At 37.8% G+C, this 20000-nt stretch overlaps 1 protein-coding gene across 1 annotated transcript in view; it reads right to left on the bottom strand.

The window, feature by feature from the left end:
* Positions 1–20000, bottom strand: part of LOC135209541 (homeobox protein DLX-2-like) — a 101603-nt gene that overhangs the window by 659 nt on the left and 80944 nt on the right. The window contains 1 exon segment of the mRNA XM_064242193.1: positions 1–1358. This exon segment is cut by the window's left edge and continues 659 nt beyond it. Coding sequence (XP_064098263.1) covers positions 753–1358 — 606 coding nt within the window. The 3' untranslated portion in view covers positions 1–752.

The following is a 20000-nucleotide window of genomic DNA, read 5'->3' as shown; positions in this document are numbered from 1 at the left end:
AATAATAGCTCCTTTTTAAAATAATCGTAAAAAATAGTAGCCCCTTCTTGAATGATCAAAATAATAGCCCCTTTTTGAAACAATGACGAAATTAATAACCTCATGATAATGATAGTAATAATAATAATAGTAAAAGCGATAGCCTGAGTTATGATGATGATAATCACGATGATTGCGATGATTTAAATATAAATACATTACAGGATTAATTAACAATGCCCTGTCAATCACTTAAATGACACCAGGGTACAAAAGTCTTTATGGCCCTTAAAGTGACCTTTTTCTCTTGCAGGTCAACTTAGGTCATGTCAGGGTACCTTATTTCACAGACAATCGGAGAGATTTCCTTGGCCTTATTCATACGTCTTGAAGTCAAGGGCATGTTTGGGTATTTGGTCTCTTAGGTGTTTGGAGAGATCTTGATGCCTTGCTTATGACCTCTGAGTCATTCTAGGTCGTATCAAGATACGAAAGCATCTCTGGTACTTGGAGAGATTCGGTGCCCTTGTTTATGACCCCTGAGGTCATTCTAGGTCGTGTCAGGGTAGAAAATCCTCTCCGGTACTTGGGGAGATTCTGGGCCTTTCTTTATGACCCCTGAAGTCATTCTAGGTCGTGTCAAGGTACCTAATACTCCCTGGGTCTTGTAGAAGTTCTGTGCATTTGTTCGTGACCCTAAGGTCATCCTGGGTCGTAATAATGTACCAGATCTTTTCTGGTTCTTGGAGTCTTTTCTGACTCTTGAGGTTCTCTTAGGGCGTGCCCGGGCTGGCATCGGACAGCACGCTACTTTTCGTCTTCTTAGGAGACAGGGACATCGGGCGGTCGTTAGGCAGCCCGGGCGATATCAGTTCACACCCCATCGGGGACGGAGGGGCCGCTGCTATCGCCGCCGAAGTCCCGGGCGGCGACGATCCCATGATGCTATTGACCTTCTTCAGGATGGGAGACGCTGCTACTACACTCCGGCCCGCGTCATTGGAGGGGAGAAGGCTGCTGCTGACGTCACGCAGAGTGGGCGGGGCGATCGGGGAGTCGTCGTGGTGGTGGAGATGGGCGGTCGGCTCGCAGGAGGAGGAGTCGGCGTGGTGCGCGGGCGTGGTCTCGAAAGATGGGCGGGGCAAGACGGGAGAGAAGGCCGAGGCCGATCCTGGCGCCAGGGCAGCAGTGAACTGGTAGAGAGCCAACGCCGAGGGCGGCAACGGGCCGCTGCCTGAAGTAGACGACGACGAAGAGGACGACGACGAGGGCACGGGAGAGGAATGCGGCCCTAACGACGAAGGCGGGAGCAGGCCCTTGGCTCGCGCCTCTCGGTCCCGGCGTTCGCGCGCCCGCCGGTTTTGGAACCAGATCTTGACCTGAAAGACAGAGAGGGAAAGAAAATCAGCTTTGGTTTTCCTTATCCATTTGGAATCCACTGCTACTATATTTTCTTTAACATAAGTAAAAAAAAATTGTAGTACTTAATTAAAGGTATTTTCATTCAAATTACCAATAGTACAAATACTGATATTATTATTATTATTATTATTATTATTATTATTATTATTATTATTATTATTATTATTATTATTATTATTATTATTATTATTATTCCTAACGTAAAAAAAAGTATTACCTTGCTCATGTAAATTTTCTGAGGGAAAAAACAGGTTAAAATGAAAAAAAAAATTGAAGAAAGATAAATTATGAAAGGGCTGGTACATGATGCTAATGCTACTATTGAAAGAAGTATCATGCTACTACTACTACTCTACTACTTAGTTTATAATGCACTTCTACTACTGTTGCAAAGGCTTGTGTTAGGTTTTATGAATACTTAGTATTTCAATTTATAAGTCATTTACCCAGTGTTCAACTCTCCTTCCATCTGGGCTTGCAACTTGAGTGTGCATGAATACTCTTAGATGTTGCTGAGAATCCCCTTTGTATCAATTCCAATAATAAATTGAGAATAGGAGAACTGTTGTCAAGTAGATGGTGAATTCGAAAGACATGGATTTGATATCATAGTTTTTTTTCCTGTTGCGAATCTGGTCGCAAATGGTTGAGTAAAGAGAGATGGGAAAGGGCTAATGTAGATATCTAAGTATAAAGTAGATGTAATGTGGATTGAGTGAGTACGAAAGAGCTAAACAACACTAGATGGAGAATGCTCTGAGGATGAATCTTTCAGATATTTACAACAACGATAACTCAGTGCAGATTCTTTCGTGCTGGAATTTCGTGAAAGACTGAAAACGAAAGATAAAGCAATGGGTAGGCGGAATGAAATTTTGAAAGTCAAATAGACCGAAACTGCTTCATACGAAATGCTGTTATACAAATATTAAGTGAAGTCTAAGAATGGTGATTGAACATTGAGTCTATATCTACAAAATTTAGTTGGTTTGATAATAGAGCTTGAAGAGGAATATTGGTCTGAGAATAGAGCTTAAAGAAGGAATATTGGTCTGAGAGTAGAGCTTGAAGAGGAATATTGGTCTGAGAGTAGAGCTTAAAGAAGGAATATTGGTCTGAGAGTAGAGCTTAAAGAAGGAATATTGGTCTGAGAGTAGAGCTTGAAGAGGAATGTTGGTCTGAGAAAAGAGCTTGAAGAGGAATATTGGTCTGAGAATAGAGCTTAAAGAAGGAATATTGGTCTGAGAGTAGAGCTTAAAGAGGAATATTGGTCTGAGAATCGAGCTTAAAGAACGAATATTGGTTTGAGAGTAGAGCTTGAAGAGGAATGTTGGTCTGAGAAAAGAGCTTGAAGAGGAATATTGGTCTGAGAGTAGAGCGTTGTAAGTCCCAGACACCTACTTGGATGATAACTATGAGAAGGGATCCCGTAGGGAAATAACTCTTTTCATTCCTTTTACTATACCTCCATTCATATTCTCCATTTTCCATCGTAAGTTTCCACCCTCTCTTAACTGTTTCATAATGCAACTACGAGGTTTTCCTGCTGTTATATACCTTTCAAACCTTGTACTGTCAATTTCCGTTTCAGCGCTGAATGACCTCAAAGGTCCCAGTGCTTGGCCTTTGGGCTAAATTTTGTATATTCCATTCCATGAGACGGTGGGCTAAAGATGAGAGGAAATTAATTATGTGAAAGATTCAGGGCAAGAAGGACACGAGTAGCGGAATTTCAAAGATGTCCATTGGGTGAAAATGTTGTTTTTCAAAAAGCCTTCTATCAGCAGCAGTGTGGAGATTAGAGGTTCAATATCGAAACATGTTAAATGCAAAGAAACTATAGTAGATTCACATCAACCGTGCATTTGATGTCTAGGCCAGTCGCTTACGACGCTCCTGATTGGCTGTTGATAAGCCAGTCACGGGGCTGGAAACCCTCAGTCTCTCGAGAGAGTCCACATAGACCGGATGTATGTTCCACGTCTCCTGAGGGGTACGTCTTTCAAAAGTATCCTTCATGAGAGGTGGAACATGGGTCCTTCTTATGTGAACTCTCGAGAGAGACTGAGAGTTGCAGCTTATCATCAGCCAATCAGGAGCGTCGTAAGGGACTGGCCTAGACATGAAATGCACGATTGATGTGAATTTACAATAGTAGGTGGTCAGGTGGCCGATTTGGAAATAAATCATGAACTATTTGGGTCACTTGTAACATTTTCTTTTATGACTTTTTTTTTATTGTTATTATTTCTTACGGATTTGCTATAATTTTATGCCAATGAGATATCGCATGCTCTTGTGAAGGAAGCAGGTATACTCGTATAATACGGATTATTCAGATATTCGTAATTCTGTTCAGATCGTTCTTAGAATTAAAGGTTGTTTACATCTATACGGCTTGTATATTCTTATATTGAAAATTGCAGAAACATATCATGCGGCAACTTATGTCAGGAGTAATGTCTGGATTTCAGTTTTCTATTTCGTATTAGTTACTGTACAAATGTAATATCTGCATGGTAGAATCTTTGTACATGTCTTAAACGCTGTCATAACAAAAATGAATATGAAACTTATTTTTAATAATTACTTTTATATGCCATAGTGCTGTTTTAGGATTATGTGCCATATGCCCACACTTGCTCTGACCCATTAGATTTGTCACCGGTCGCTCTACTAACAAGGTCGTAACTATAGTTGCAGAAGCAGAATCATGGATCTTAGACTGCCTTTATAAGAAAGCATATTTTTGAACATGCGTGTTCGAAGAATGTTTCCTTTCCCTCACTCTACTTTCACCCATCTTACTTATCAACTAAAAAAAATTCACGATTGAAGCGCAATATTTCTTTTCATTGACCAGAAACGATAACGTAATCGCCATCATCGCTGCTATCATTTTTATGATCGTTAGCATTATCATCAAGTCTGTTGTTGCATCTGCAATACTTTACAGTTTACAGCATCCACTTTCTTTTATCTCCTTAATAAATGACGTGGTCACTGCAATCATTTTTATGAGCATTATCATCAGTTCTATTGTTGTATCTGTATTCGTTGTTGCATCCTCCACTCTCTGTTTATCCCCTGTTTATCTCCTTGAAAAATGACGCCCCATTGGCTACTTGGAATCCAAGAGGAGATGCATCGTCATAATTGCCGCTAGTTACAAATGCTTTTAAAAAAAGAGACCAGTGCCTTCAAGAATGCGCATGACAATAGCTCTTCTTCCTGCGCTATGTGTCTCAAGAGGTCGAGTTCCCCTCCCGAAAGCCTCTCGTGTACTATAAGTCTTTCAACGAGCTTTCAACAAAGAGAAAGGTCGCCCGAAGGAGCCCCTTTTTTTAAAAAGAGAAAGTCTTCTTCAATGTAGATCTCCGGAGGCGATAAGCGCGCATTTAGCGTAGAAGATGGACGACATACCTGGCAAGTTCTCTCTCTCTCTCTCTCTCTCTCTCTCTCTGCTTTTGTGAATCGTTCTGCCTGGCCTCCATTGTCCGCCTCGAGAGCATTTGCCATTCTCTAATTGATTAATCCACTAATATCCCTTTAAGGACGTCTACTGCCCCTCCCCTCATCTCCCACCTCCCTCCCCAGAGCATCATGAGGGCCATGATCGCTCGTAAGGTTGAAATTCTGATTTACATTCCCCCCATCGTCGTCTCTAAAGACGTGACAGCCAGGCGAAGCGTGCTCGGGGAAGGGATGCACACGCCTGTGTTTGCGTTTGGGGGCTAATGCAAATGTTGTTGTCTTTGCTGTTGATGTTTATGGAGGCTGGAGTGTTTCGATCATCGCTCCGTGGAATTATTGTTGTTTGTGGAGACTTAAATGTATTGGCCATCGTTCTTCTGAAAAAATGGCTGGTAAATGCACGTTTTCACTTATTTTCTTTGGATAGAGTCCGAGAGGAGACTTAGGTATCTACCTTTGTAAAATGACCTAACGTTCTACTTTTTTCACATTACATATTGCCTTCCTCTTCTACTAAAGTCTTAGGCGGAATTGCCTTAGGCTAGGTTAGGTAAGGTTGGGTTAGGTCAGGTTAGTAATCTACGAACACAGACCCCGCCCCACGACGCTCAAGTCTCCTATAGCTGTGTCGTAATTATGTTGACCAACTGGGCACACGGAATCCCTTGACAATGCGCCTGCGCAGATAATGCTGTAGGGAGGAGGGCGGTGGGGGGAAAGCTGTTTACCTAACACTTCACTTGAGAGAACTCTGTCGTCGTTTAAAGACTTTGTTAATACTAAATCGTCCGAAACACAAATAAAGGAATTCGTTTTTGGCCAAATGAACGTCTGGTAAAAACGTTTTTTGGGGATTATTCAGGATTTTTAGAAACGATCTGAATAGTTTTAAGATTTACTCGTTTCTCTGAAAGCCGAATATTGAAAGCTAAGTCGTTGGAGACCTTTTGTTGGAAATCTCTGATTACGTAAAAGCACAAAGCACAAAATGAAATTGAACGTGGCAAGATTGTGGCTATTTAGCTAAAACTGTTGCACTTTAGATGGTATTTCAACATTTTTATCTGCAAGGACGCGTTTTTTCTCTTTCTCTCTCTCGTCTTTTTCCTAGTTTTACTCGGAGAGCTTGTGAGTTAGTCAACTGGGCAGCGCCACATTGCGTGAATTTGCAACAGAATAATTTAACATAGTTTGGCATTCTGCGTTTTTGTAGTAGAATCTGTTCAACGGAACTTCGTAGGGGAATTTAAAACTTGGACTAATGAAGTGTTTTGTAAGTCTAAAACGGACGAATTAGTACTGCGGAATGCAATAAGGGCCACATTTCACTGATAAAACCGACATACGGGTTTTCGTACATGCACACAAATGGAACTTTTCGCTTCCAAATGTAATGGCGCTTTAAAGATTATATATGTATATATATATATATATATATATATATATATATATATATATATATATATTTATATATATATATTATATATATATATATATATATGTGTGTGTGTGTGTGTGTGTGTGTGTGTGTGTGAATGTCTTTTTACTGTAATACAACAGTATAATATGAAGATGAAAGGCCCATAAAACACTATTTTGACGTTGCAACCATGTATTTCGAGCACTTTCTTCTGTGCTCCTGATCACTGGTAAAATATGCACATAGACAAAGACTTACTGCCACACCTACATATATATATATATATATATATATATATATATTATATATATATATATATATATAGTATATATATATATATATATATATATATATATATATGAAATAATAAAAGTCCACACTTATGTAAGCTGTGCATTAAAAAAAACTTTACAAGACTGGAGCTTTCATCTACTTGAATAAGTAAACCTCATCGGAGTGCGGCTGATGAGGTTTGCTGTTCAAATAGATGAAAGATGGAAAGTTTTTAATACACAACTTAGCACATAAGTGTGGACTTTTATTACTTAAAATTTTATAATCACGTTATTGTGAGTATGTATATATATATATATATATATATTATATATATATATATATATATATAATATATATATATATATATATATATATATATATATATATATATATATATATTATATATATATTATTTTTAGTATACAGTAAAACGACCCACATCACGAAATGAATGTTGTTTCAATGTACTCTTAAAATATTACTAGACTGCGCCTTTTAGAGTGTAGACTGAAGGGAACAAAGAAGCTCATTTTCTGAGAAAGAAACAGAAAGGACACAGAAGGAACCGTGACACTAAACCAAATGAAGTGAAATATGCACTTTACGCACTTTCAGAGTCAACGATTTGAGAGTGTCGGTTAATTTGTAATTTCCAAACGCCTTGAAGTTCATATTACGTTTACCGAATCAAACAGTTCACAATAATTTGTGTATATTTAGGAATACTCTTCTGTCTGTTGCATTGCGTAGGATTTTTATTTATTTATTTATTTTTTATATTTTACGGAATCTAAATGGGTTTGGTTGGAGCTTCTGACGAAGTCGTCAAAATCTTTATTTCGAGTCCTGTTGGAAGAAAAGTCGTCCTTTTTGACTCACTTATCTGACTTTGAACCCATTTGACATCCAAATCCTATATTCAGCCTGCACGTTGTTTGATTTGCTTTTTTTATTTTTTATTTAATTATTTTTTATTTTTTGTTAGTGTTTCACTGAATTCCACTCGAGAGAACCCGCACTGGATATCTTTGTTCCTAAATATTTGAAAGTTTGAAAGAGTCGGTCTCATAATTTCCTTCTCCATTTAATAATGTTACTTTGCCTCGTTGTGCATACTCTGTCCTCATCATCCCTGTATTTCTTAGATTTATTTGGAATCCCATCAGTTCAGATATATGATGCTTTCTGTTAAGCAAGGTTAGCAAATCTTGTGGTGTATTGCTTGTTAAAACCGCATCATCAGCGTATTCTGTGTACGATAAGCTGCTAGTGTTAATCTAGTTTCAACTTTTTTTTTTTTTTGTTCTGTCTCCAACCACATTTTTTTTATCATTATATAATTCACGAAAAGAACCAACAGGAAACGTGACATAGCTTATCCTGTAGGACTTTACTTTTGTATACTGCCTCTACTTTTATACTACAAATTCACTTGGCAAGAGTCCATCTACATTTGCGTATGCAACTTTCATGTATAGTTTTAATTAGCTTCACATATTTAACAGGAATATCGTTTTGCTATTAGTATTATTATTATTTAACTGGAACCTCCGTAACGAGGCTATAATAGTGACAATTGCCATTATTATTCAGAAGATGACCACCACAGGAGCTACCGATTTGAAATTCAAGCTTCCAAAGAATACGTTGCTCAGTAGGAAGAGAAGGTAGAGGGAAATAAAAAAAAAATGAATGCTAGACCTCTCACAATGTATTTTCAAATTCCGTTCGCTGGTGCACAATTATTCCTCAGCACAGATAATTGATCTGTGCAACTTTAGCCTTTTCGAAGATGGCTTGTTCATTTTCTAAGCTTTCCAACTTATTGAGAACTGGTATACAAAGTATTTTCAGCACAAAATATGCAAGTACAATGGCCCCCTCCTCTCTTTTATGTAGGCTATATATACTATTATATATATGGTGTGTATGTATGTATATATGTTAACTACACCATCCTACCTTTTACGAGGCTGGCCCCAGAAAGCGCAACCCTTCTGGCTTTTTAAGCAATTATTTTGGGATGGGGTTGCAAGCTCCACACCCTTTCTGTTCGCTGGCTTCATTCCGCAACTTAATTTCGCTTTAGGCCAACAGACGTAATAAATGTCAACATAATGCGCCCAAATCGGGCCGGCCCGATCAAGACCTGAACATGAGTGTTCTTGCTGGTCAGGCAAACATTTTGACCACAAGGGCGAATGTGAATACAGGGGGGGAATACTGCATACAATAATACAACTGTATAAGGCTCCATTCAAACCCCTGCAACCAACCTGGCCCCCCCACCCCACCCCCCGCGCCAAAACAACCCGCTCCAAATCCCCAAACCAACCCCACGCCCCCAAAAATGGTTGAGAATTGAATTCAGTTGTTAATGTACCGGTAGTGAGTGAGTGAGATAGGGGACAGGGAATTACAGAGGGGTTGAAAGGGGCTTAGAGGGGGGCGCCGGCCCCCTCCCTCTTCCCTCGTCGTCTATCACTGCCACTTATGATTGGTTCACTTCCCATCAAGTGACCATCTCCCGTCCCTAAAGAAAAGATACATAAACTATTTACTCAATATGAGCTGCCTCTATGGCCCCCCGAGAGGGTCGGGCGGGAGGGGGCGTCCAAGGGAATTCCGCCCTTACGGATGGATGTCATAAGGACCTTATTGTTCGAGGGTCTTTCGCCAGGTGGGTCGTGTCTAAGGGCATGGATGAGGAACGGATGATACTGAGGGACACCAATGGGGCAAGAGAGAGAGAGAGAGAGAGAGAGAGCTGGTGAAAACTGATTCAAGAATATCAGATGTAAAATATTTCAAATGCTTTTATTTTTATTTTACATTTGTAAAACAATTCTTTGCACATTTGTTTCTTTTTAGTTCTAATAGTGCTAATTATTTGCATGGGTGATCATAATACTATTTCCACATACGTGTGAGGTTATGGGAATACTGAAAAGCATTTTATTGGTTTATATATTATTATATATATATATATATATATATATATAATATATATAATATATAATTAATATATATATATATATATATATATATATATATATATATATATATACAGCAAATCCAACTTAAATGAAAATTTTACGTAATCAGAACTCTAATGAAATTTTACTACAATGATTATTATCCAAGTCCAATACACTGAAAGAAACTTGGAGTCAATGTTTACAGTTTATTTGTAATATATTCCTGCGCTGAAAACATGAAGATTATTAAGTGAGTGAAAACCGGAAACTAGCATAAACTACGTAAGTAATTGCTCAAATTCCTGATTTTCACTCATCTTCTTACGTGGATTTTGTGATATATATATTATATATATATATATATATATATATATATATATATATATATATATATATATATAAGGAAAGGCTGTACATGAGTACCAAAATCGGTAGCCTAATGAATGTTTTATATTCATTTTGCTCATTTTGAAACGAGATCGAAAAAGAATCAATGAGTCCCCTAATACATAAATACCCGCGCCATTTTAAGTGCATAACCACGACTCTTCGGCAATGGAATTCACATTAACATTCATTGTCGTGTCCTTCGTTAATCGCATTTGACTAAAAGGATCCAGAGACACGAACAAAGAGAGAGAGAGAGAGAGAGAGAGAGAGAGAGAGAGAGAGAGAGTTCGAACGATATCATCCGTTAAGCATCTTCTTCTTCAAGTGCAGCTGCGAGCGAGCGAGAGTGTGAGTGAGGCCGCACAGATCCCCCGCCAGAGGGCCGGCCTGTGTTATGATACCTAAACAAGAGGTATGTTACAAATTACTGCCTCCTGTCCTTCCAACAGAGGCTCCTCCCGCCGGCGCCGCCCACGGGAAAATGGAACCTACCGCGCCGCGCGCGAGAGCCGAAAAGGGAGAGCACGGAGGTGGGATAATGCGATGACATTGCCCATTTATGTGGAGTGGGGCTCAATCGGCTAAATGTCGCATCCGATCACACGGCCACCGCACATCAATGGCGGGAAAAGACAGGCCTGCCAACCGCCGAGTTAATCATCCCTGGGTTTCCCCGACTCTTCTTCTTTCGAGAGCGTGATTTCCCGCGGTGCGCTGGAAAGGACCCTCGAGGAAAAGATTGTTGTTATTAATATTGGATTTGCTTTTATTCCAGCTGTTTGTCGAGAATGCATTCCGTTGACTTAAATTTAACAACGGCCGTTGATGTTACAAGTGAATGCTCGGTTAATTTATTCAGCAACTTGCTGTGTACATCTACATTTCTGTTGTTTATTATTTAAAAAGCATAACCAGCTCTGATTGTTCCATAAAACCCCTTGTTTCTGTAACGTATGCTAGATATCAACACCAAAATTGAATAAGTAAGTTACATACAAATGTTAGGTATACTAAAGCGTGCAAGCATGTATACCCTATACTGCATACGCTTAAAGTATACACACGCACTGGTTTGTGTGTACCTTTTAATCTCTGGGTCCCAAATTAGTTGTTTAATCAATATCAGGTAACGTTTTTTTATACATCTTGAAAAAAATTAGTTATAAAAAAAGCCATGGGAACCCAGAGAGCTTTTGTCTGGGGCGGCATACGAGCCCAAATCAATTTCCGCCGGAGGCCCGTATAGGTAAAAATGCGATGCGTTAAGGAAGGTGGACTCGCCTCCAGTTTTTTCGTTAGAAACGCACCAGCTTCCCTTAGGCAGTCAGGTTGCTTTGGCAACCGTAGTACTACGTACTCCCAAACAATCGAAGACCAGGTCTTGAATGCAAACGCTCAAAGAGAAGAAAGAAACGTAACTGTGAATGCTTTAAGACTAAGGAAATAATTCTTCCATTCAGAAAATCCGTATACGAAAAGACAGGTTTCCTCTCAAACACCCGACGTTTACAGAGATAAAGTCTTTCACGCAAACAAAGGCTTAGGCTAATATTACACGTAACACGCAGTAAAAGACTACAAAATCTTAGACGCAATCACTCGAAAACTTTATATATATATATATATATATATATATATATATATATATATATATATATATATTATATCTATATATATATAAAATAAACACCCAAAGACTACAAAGAAGAAACTGTAAGAGGCGAACTCGCACACTAACAGAAGAAAAATCTTACGGAATATTAAATGCAGCTCGCAATTCAAAAACTAAAATTTCCAGGCCGAATTTGTTTCGTTACAATTGAAGACTATATGTACATACTGCCTTTATGATTTTTCCTATATTAAGCAAATGGTAATCTGCACCTTCAAAACACTCATTTGTGGAGTAAAACTGTAATTTTTTTTTTGTTAAGTTATTTTGTTCGTTCTTAACCTCTTTTCTTCTTATATTTTCTGATTTTCTTCCCGTTCCCACCTCTCTCTCTCTCTCTCTCTTCTCTCTCTCTTCTCTCTCTCTCTCTCTCTCTCTCTCTCTCTCTCTGTATATATATATATATATATATATATATATATATTATATATATATATATATATATATACATATATATATATATTATAATATATAGATATATATATATATATAATATATTATTTATATATTTATATTTTATATTTATATTATATATAATATATTACATTATATATATAATGAATATAATATATATATATAAATTATATATATATAATAAATATATGTATATATACTATATATTATATAATTATTAATATAATATATGTATATATATATATTAGTATATAAGCTCTGCCTCCAACTTGTTTTGTTGTTGTTGTAGGAGATTAAGCTGGCCTTATGCCACCACGGGCTCTTGCTCATAGAGCAGCCCGGAGTTGCTTGTTTTTCCTACATCTCTGAGTTTTAGTATCGTAAACATTGAACAGATGCGGAGATTACGAATATACGGCCACATGGACGGTGTAATATCATAGAGCGATGCTTAGCTATAAGTATTTCAGGCTTGATATTCTATGCTTTATAAAGTATATTCATATTAATGCAAAGACTTCACAAAACCAATTTGTATGTTTTTCTGTTTGCTTAGGTCATCTTGAAGCAGGCTCACACACAATATATACACACATTACATATATATATATATTATATATATATATATATATATATATATATATATATATATATAGTGTGTGTGTGTCTGTGAACCTGCTTCAAACTGACCTAACAAACACAAAAACATTCAAATTGGTTTTGTGAAGTCTTTGCATTAATAAGGATTATTATTCATTATTTATACACAAACCACACACACACACACACACACACACCATATAATAATATATATATATATATATTATATATATATATATATCTATATATATATATATATATATATTACTTACTCTATATATTCCGCTTCAGCTTTAGCTTCCTGTAGCATTGCAGATTTATAACGCCACTCACACCCAACACGCATTCCGTCACGAACGTCATTTCAACGCTATTGTTAAACAGATGGAGTCCTTATGCCAGCACAGGATCTTATCCCCTGAAATCAACGGTATAAGTCTCTACGTCTCCGTGACACGCGTCTACAGAAAAATCTCCGCGGCTGGCGAGTGGCAAACGGCGCGTATTCTCAGTCCCCCGGGGTGTAATTCCCCCCCCCCCTCCTTAATCCGATAATCCGCTATAATAGAACTAAAGAGGATTTGCCTCCCTATACAGTTGTTCAAGGGGATGAAGAAGTGTGTGTTTACGTTTGCTCTGTTTTCGGTCATGCGAGTGGAGGGTCGACGAAAGGGATTGTGGGTATGCAGGCAGCTTCAGTGTTGATTAGTTTTTAATTTTCTTTCGGCTGGGCTACAGCGGCAGGAGTCCTTTGCTGGTATAAGGCCATTCTAGCTATGACCTGGAGGGCTTTGGATCGTAAAGTTCGGTGACGAATGATGATTGAGATCATATTGTTGTGGGATTGATTTTATAATTGTTTCGTTCTTTGGTCTTCACTTACATTATAGTTTTGTTTTCTGCAGCTTTGAATTCTTTTTCTTCATCATCTTCTTCTTCTTCTTCTTCTTCTTCTTCTTCTTCTACACGGCATATTATTTGTTTATATCAGCAGGAACATTATGATTATTTTTTTTTTCAAACAAGGCCCTCGCTACCTTTATGAATTGCCAGCGCTTAAATCACAGTTATTATCATTTCATGTCAAATCCAGGCAATTACTTTTAATAAAACATGTTTAAAAGAGGGTTTACTTCCAGCATATTGTTATCATTATTGTCATTATTTCATTATTTTTGTTGTTGTTATTATGATTTTTATTAGTGGTGGTAGTACTAGTACTAGTACTCATTGTTGTAATCATTTCGCTGTCATATATTTATTGTATTTATTATATATCTTTCACTTGTATAGTACCTGGAGTTGACATGAAATAACTTATTTAACTACGGGCCTTTTAGAGCTGTAGCACAGAATCAACTATTGATAAGTTACAAGGAGTTACAAGGATAAGAATGTCTCAAAGACTTGTTAGTCCATCCGAGGAGACATCGTGTGCTCACTTATCTGCAGGAGCAGGTTTTACTGTTCATTCACAATGTTCTAATGATTTTGTCTAGCTTTCTTTTAAACTCTTCCACATTGTTGTTGTTTACAACTTCTGGTGGCAGTTTATTCTACGTGTCATTATATTTTGTATGTGAAAAAGTTCCCACAGTAGGATGTATTGTATCTCTTCAGCTCAAGTTTCCATCGATTATTTCTTGTCTGGTTTTCGTTAAACGTAAATAGGTTACTGTCTACTTTCGTTATGCCTTTCAGTATTTTGAATGTTTCTATTAATTGTCCTCGCAATCGTCGTGTTTCGTAAAGGCACTTTTGTGGTAAACGCAAACTTGAATACCATTTCTGTCGGATTATAATATAAGTCGAGAGACTAAACTCTAGCTGATAGCCGGTACTATCAGTGACGTCTCTTGTTATTAAGGCGGTGTTTAATAACAAAGGTAAAAGTTAATGGGAATTCAGAGAGAGAGAGAGAGAGAGAGAGAGAGAGAGAGAGAGAGAGAGAGAGATTTATCTAACAGATTTTAGCTTATATAGATAAACAGAGTATATGGCCAAGAGAAACATGTTCGTAATAAGCTTGCTTGAAATTGCTTGAGAGTAAAGGCGGTATATCCTAACAGACCATTGTTTCATTTTCCAGCCTCTCTCTCTCCTCTCTCTCTCTCTCTCTCTCTCTCTCTCTCTCTCTCTCTCTCTCTCTCTCTCTCTCTCTCTACACACACACACACACACACACACACACACACATATATATATATATATATAATATATATATATATATATATATATATATAATATATTTAAACTAGAATCTTAGTTAAAAAAGTTACATCAGTCCACACGAATAAAGGCCTGAAGAAAAACATTAAAGTTAGTTAAATACATGTAGACGTTTTTTTAGCGTCTCTTAAACTACTGCAACTAAGTTCTTCCCCACATACATATAAAAGTATAAAACACGAGGCTGAAAGAATAAAAATCAAATTCAAAATATATTCCAACTTCGGGAACTGAGCAACCCGCACATCCATCTTGGATGCGAGGCTGTCAATATTTCGTCAGCGGATTTCATTTACAGGAAAAGAAAATAATATTCGAGAGGGAGCGAACTTTTTATATTAATAAAAATATGAGGAACAACTCAACACAGAAGTTTTCGAAACCAGCTCCTGGTCACAATGCCAAAGGAGCTGAAGGCTTCTTTGGTTTCTTGTAAAGGTCACTCAAAGTTCACGATTTCTGAAGGTCAGGAATGATGCACGGACGAGAAAAATGAATATAAAACCGGTGACCTTTTTTTTCTGAATTTACATTTATTGGTTCACTAAGAATTCAGTCGTGTTCGGAAAGATTTAGAGCGATTTCACTAAAACAAAGGAATCTCAATTCTTGCAGAATGTTGTGTGAAAGAAGTCGAAATGGCAAGATTTTGTTTTTGAATTTGAAATCAGGGATAAGTTTATTTCTGAAATATATTTCGTGCGATCAATTTTGAGCAATGTTTCAGATATCGTTAATTGCGTTTACCAGCCGTGAGAGTTGCCATGTAAGGAGGTTAGAGCTTATACGCCCTTAGATATTTATGAATTCGGAATGTAATCCATACTTTTCCATAATCATAAAGAAGGTAATGATATTATTAGCAACCTTTCTCATGATGCTCAGGCGAAAAGACTTCTCTTTACGTCGTATATGTAAATTAACCAATACGAAAATCTTTCTCAATTCGCCAGTAAAAACAATTCGTTGTAGGAAAACCTCTACATCTGGACAGATGTTTCCGATACGGGAAAAAAAAAGTTCTGCACTTCATTTGTTTTCGTCGGAGCTGAGGAGGAGGAGGAGGAGGAGGAGGAGATGAGCTGTTACTGCAGATGCTGCCACTCCGAAAAGCAGCTTGTTACACGGGGTAATGAGCTTTCAAAACAAACCGTCAGATGGCGTCACGGTCAGAGCATCGGAGGAATTCGCCTTTTATCTCGACGATCTGCGATAAGCCCTCGGCGTGACATATGTCCGCCACGTATAGCAGAGGGGTAGCGCCGTCTGTGCACCTAACGCGGTGCACTGTAGGCATGACTTCAAGGTCTTGACGGCGTCCCTTCGGCCCCTAGCTGCAACCCCTTTCATTTGTTCTTCCGGCTCACTTTCTATCTTCTCTAACAATTGTTTCATAGTGCAACTGCGAAAGGGTTTCCTCCTGTGATACCTTTGAAACCGGTCAGTCGCCGTTTCAGCGCTGAATGGACCTCATAGGTCCCAGCGCTTGGGCTATGGCCTAATTTCTATGTTCTGTTCTGTGTCATATTATGTCCGAGATGGAATAGGGGGTTCCCGAGTTGCCATATCTTATTTATCGCTTCCAAGATTAGGTCGCGAAAAGTACGGGTACTTTACTTGGTAATCTTTGGCGGTATCTGCTGATGATAAGTAGACCTCTCTCTCTCTCTCTCTCTCTCTCTCTCTCTCTCTCTCGTTAGGTGTTTTGAGGATTTGAAATGAGTGGTGAGCGGCTATGTTTATGTGGTTTTTATTATTATTGATTTATGACGGTATTTTTTTATCACGTTTAGTTTAGTATATACTTATATATATATATATATTTATATATATACATATATGTATATATATATATATAGATATATATAATGTCTATATATCCATATTATAATTATATATAATATGCAATATACTTATATATATATATATATATATATATATATATATATATATATATATATATATAATATAGTGTCTGTACTTATATACATAATATATATATGTAATATATATTATATATATGCATATATATATATATATATATATATATATATATTATACCACTTATCTTTCATGATATTAATAACGAAGTAATAATGCATGAGAGAGAGAGAGAGAGAGAGAGAGAGAGAGAGAGAGAGAGAGAGAGAAACTGACCATTTGTTGGGTGAGGATCTCCTTATTGAGACCTTCTCAAGACTAAATTGAATTAAACTGCTTAGATCAATAGAGAAACAATTTTTAACATTTATTTATTTATTCAATTTAATTTTGGAAACGTACTACCCAGCTCGCCGTCCTCGAGAGAGAGAGAGAGAGAGAGAGAGAGAGAGAGAGAGAGAGAGAGAGAGAGAGAGAGAGGCTTCGGGGAAGTGGTAGAGTAGGAGTTTGGGGTGAACGGAGAGGAAAACATCGGCTGATATTACGATACAAAATACGTGTCGGCGATCGGGTTCCATACATTTTGCAGGTTCATTAAGAAGAGCGCTGCTTTCGTAAGAAACGGCGAACCTCAGAAGAAAAAGAGGAGCGTCTTCTTCTTCCTCTTCTTCTTCTTCTTCCTTCCTACCCCTATACTTAATACCGCAGTGACGACACGGACTAGTCAATTTGATATCGCCTGTGTGTCATCATACCGCTACTCGATGAGATGCCTGTGGCTTCATATATTTCTCTCTCTCTCTCTCTCTCGCTCGATCTCAGCTCTCTCTCTACTCTCTCTCTCGTCTCTCTCTCTCTCTCTCTCTCTCTCTCTCTCTCTCTATCATCTTCAGTCGTTTTCCGTAAGCTTTACGAAATTTGAACATGTATGGCCTAGAAACACGACGATTACGAGGACAACTAAAAGAAACATTCAAAATACTAAAAGACATAACAAAAGTAGACAGTAACCTATTTACATTTAACGAAAACCAGACAAGAAATAATCGATGGAAACTAGAACTGAAGAGATGCAACACATCCCATCGTGGGAACTTCTTTACATAAAAGATTTGTGACACGTGGAATAAATTTCCACCAGAAGTTGTAAACAGCAACAGTGTGGAAGAGTTTAAAAGAAAGCTAGACAAAGTCATTAGGGCACTGTGAATGAACAGTAAAACCTGCTCCTAGAGATAAGTGAGCACACGATGTCTCCTCTTAGGATGGACTAACAAGTCTTTGGCAGATCCTACTCCTCGCAACTCCTTGTAACTTTACCTAAATATTGATAAAGTTCGTCCCTTCGTCAGTAAGTATAATACTGAAGAGAATGATAGGTTGGGGATGGCCTCTACAAGCTCCTCATATTTTATTATATGCCTTCAAGTGACAATCACCTGAATTATCATAACCATCTCCTTCAAGTGACAATCATATTAAGTTTTAACCTTCTCTTCAGGTGAAGCTTACCTCAAGTTACATCTTGTGGCACCCATGTGAAGTTGTAATAACCGGTTGGTTTGTATGAGATCCACCTAGTTTACAAAATCCTCACCAAGTGTCAGTTATCTTCAGTTATAAAATTTTCTTTAAATAAGACCCACTTAGTTTGATCAAATCTTCTTCAAGTATTAATCATCTCAAGTTATAACATCCCTTTCAAGTAGCACCCACCACCAAGTGTCACTCACGTGAAGTTCGCAACAGAATCCTATGAAGTGTCACGTATCTCCGGTTACAACATTCCTTCAAGTCCAGGTTTTAACGACCCTCCAAGTGCTACCCACCAAATTTCGGTATTTGCAAGTTACAGACATCAGTTGATAACCATCGTATGGTTACCGAAAGCCCTGACTTTCATTAAACCTCTTATTATAACAGGATATTTCTGGTTATTTTACGCATTATTTAAAGTCATTGATTGACAGAAGCAATTCTGTCGACCCATTGTTTGTATTAAACCTCCGTCAAAATTTACCTTACGTAGCCTGGAGCCAGTCAATTGTCTGTGACTTTATTTTGTTTTTGTTTTTTGCCAGTTACTCTCCAAATGCATAAGCTAGCGAGTGCCCCTTAGCTGTTAAGTTACTCAGTTAAGTAGTTACTAAAAAGTTATTTCTTTTCGTGGCTCAGACTTTTTGAGTGTTGATAACTTAGCATTATGACGAAACTAATGTTAATAACAATTTACACTTCATTGTAAAACGACGAAGGTAATGAAAGATACGTCATTGCCAGTAACAGTAATTATAAACAGTGTGAGAGCACCTGCCACCATATTTTCATCATAAGCTTTCAGATGTGTTTTACAATGAGTTTAAATAACCCGTTGCTTTATAGTATCTGATTGTAACAAACCCTTCGGATCCATTATTACGCATTATTAAAAGCCATTGATTGACAGAAGCAATTCTGTCGACCCATTGTTTGTATTAAACCGGATCCAGTTACCACTCTTTGTAACAAATCTCAGATTACACTATTTTGTCATTATCCTTCACTATACCACTCTTTGTAACAAATCTCAGATTACACTATTTTGTCATTATCCTTCACTATACCACTCATTGTAACACATCTCAGATTACACTATTTTGTCATTATCTTTCACTCTGTTCAATTTTACAAACCTCACTCACCTCAAAATGCACTGATACATCATTATCTCTCTGTTTCAGTCACTTCCTCATAACACATCTCACTCACCATGCATCTCGCTAGTCACCATCCAGATCATTAAAGAAATAGTGTCAATTACCCTCTCTTCCCTATCAACAATCGTATGAGTGTCTGTCATCCATTATACAAAAGTCACGGGCGTCAGTCAACACTCATAGCGGTTCGGTTTTTGAGCGTCACTTGTCAGTCACTCATTCCGGGCGAAATTTCTGGGCCACCCTGTTGGCGAAATCTGGAACTGCTAAGTAGGACTGGAACGGTGAGAGATTTGGGGATTCCAGGAAGTTGCCAGTGACGGTCATCATTCCGACGGAAGGTGCGCGTCAATTGTCATTTTTGCCCCGAAAGAGGTCTAAGATGAACGAGGAGGAGAAAATAACACAAAATGATAAAAAATCACATCTACATCAACATACTGCAAGATTCACTCATGATTCAATCATTCATTTGCCGCGTTGATTAACAACTTGATTGACTAATATGTCTGCGTGACGAGCGAGGGGACTGACAGACTGAAGCATCGCGATTCGATCGTCTAATAATT

The sequence above is a fragment of the Macrobrachium nipponense genome, chromosome 11, assembly GCF_015104395.2.
Source record: "Macrobrachium nipponense isolate FS-2020 chromosome 11, ASM1510439v2, whole genome shotgun sequence".
In the NCBI taxonomy this organism is placed as follows: domain Eukaryota; kingdom Metazoa; phylum Arthropoda; class Malacostraca; order Decapoda; family Palaemonidae; genus Macrobrachium; species Macrobrachium nipponense.
Note: the sequence above shows the minus strand (reverse complement) of the source record. Positions and strands in the feature narration are given on the sequence as shown.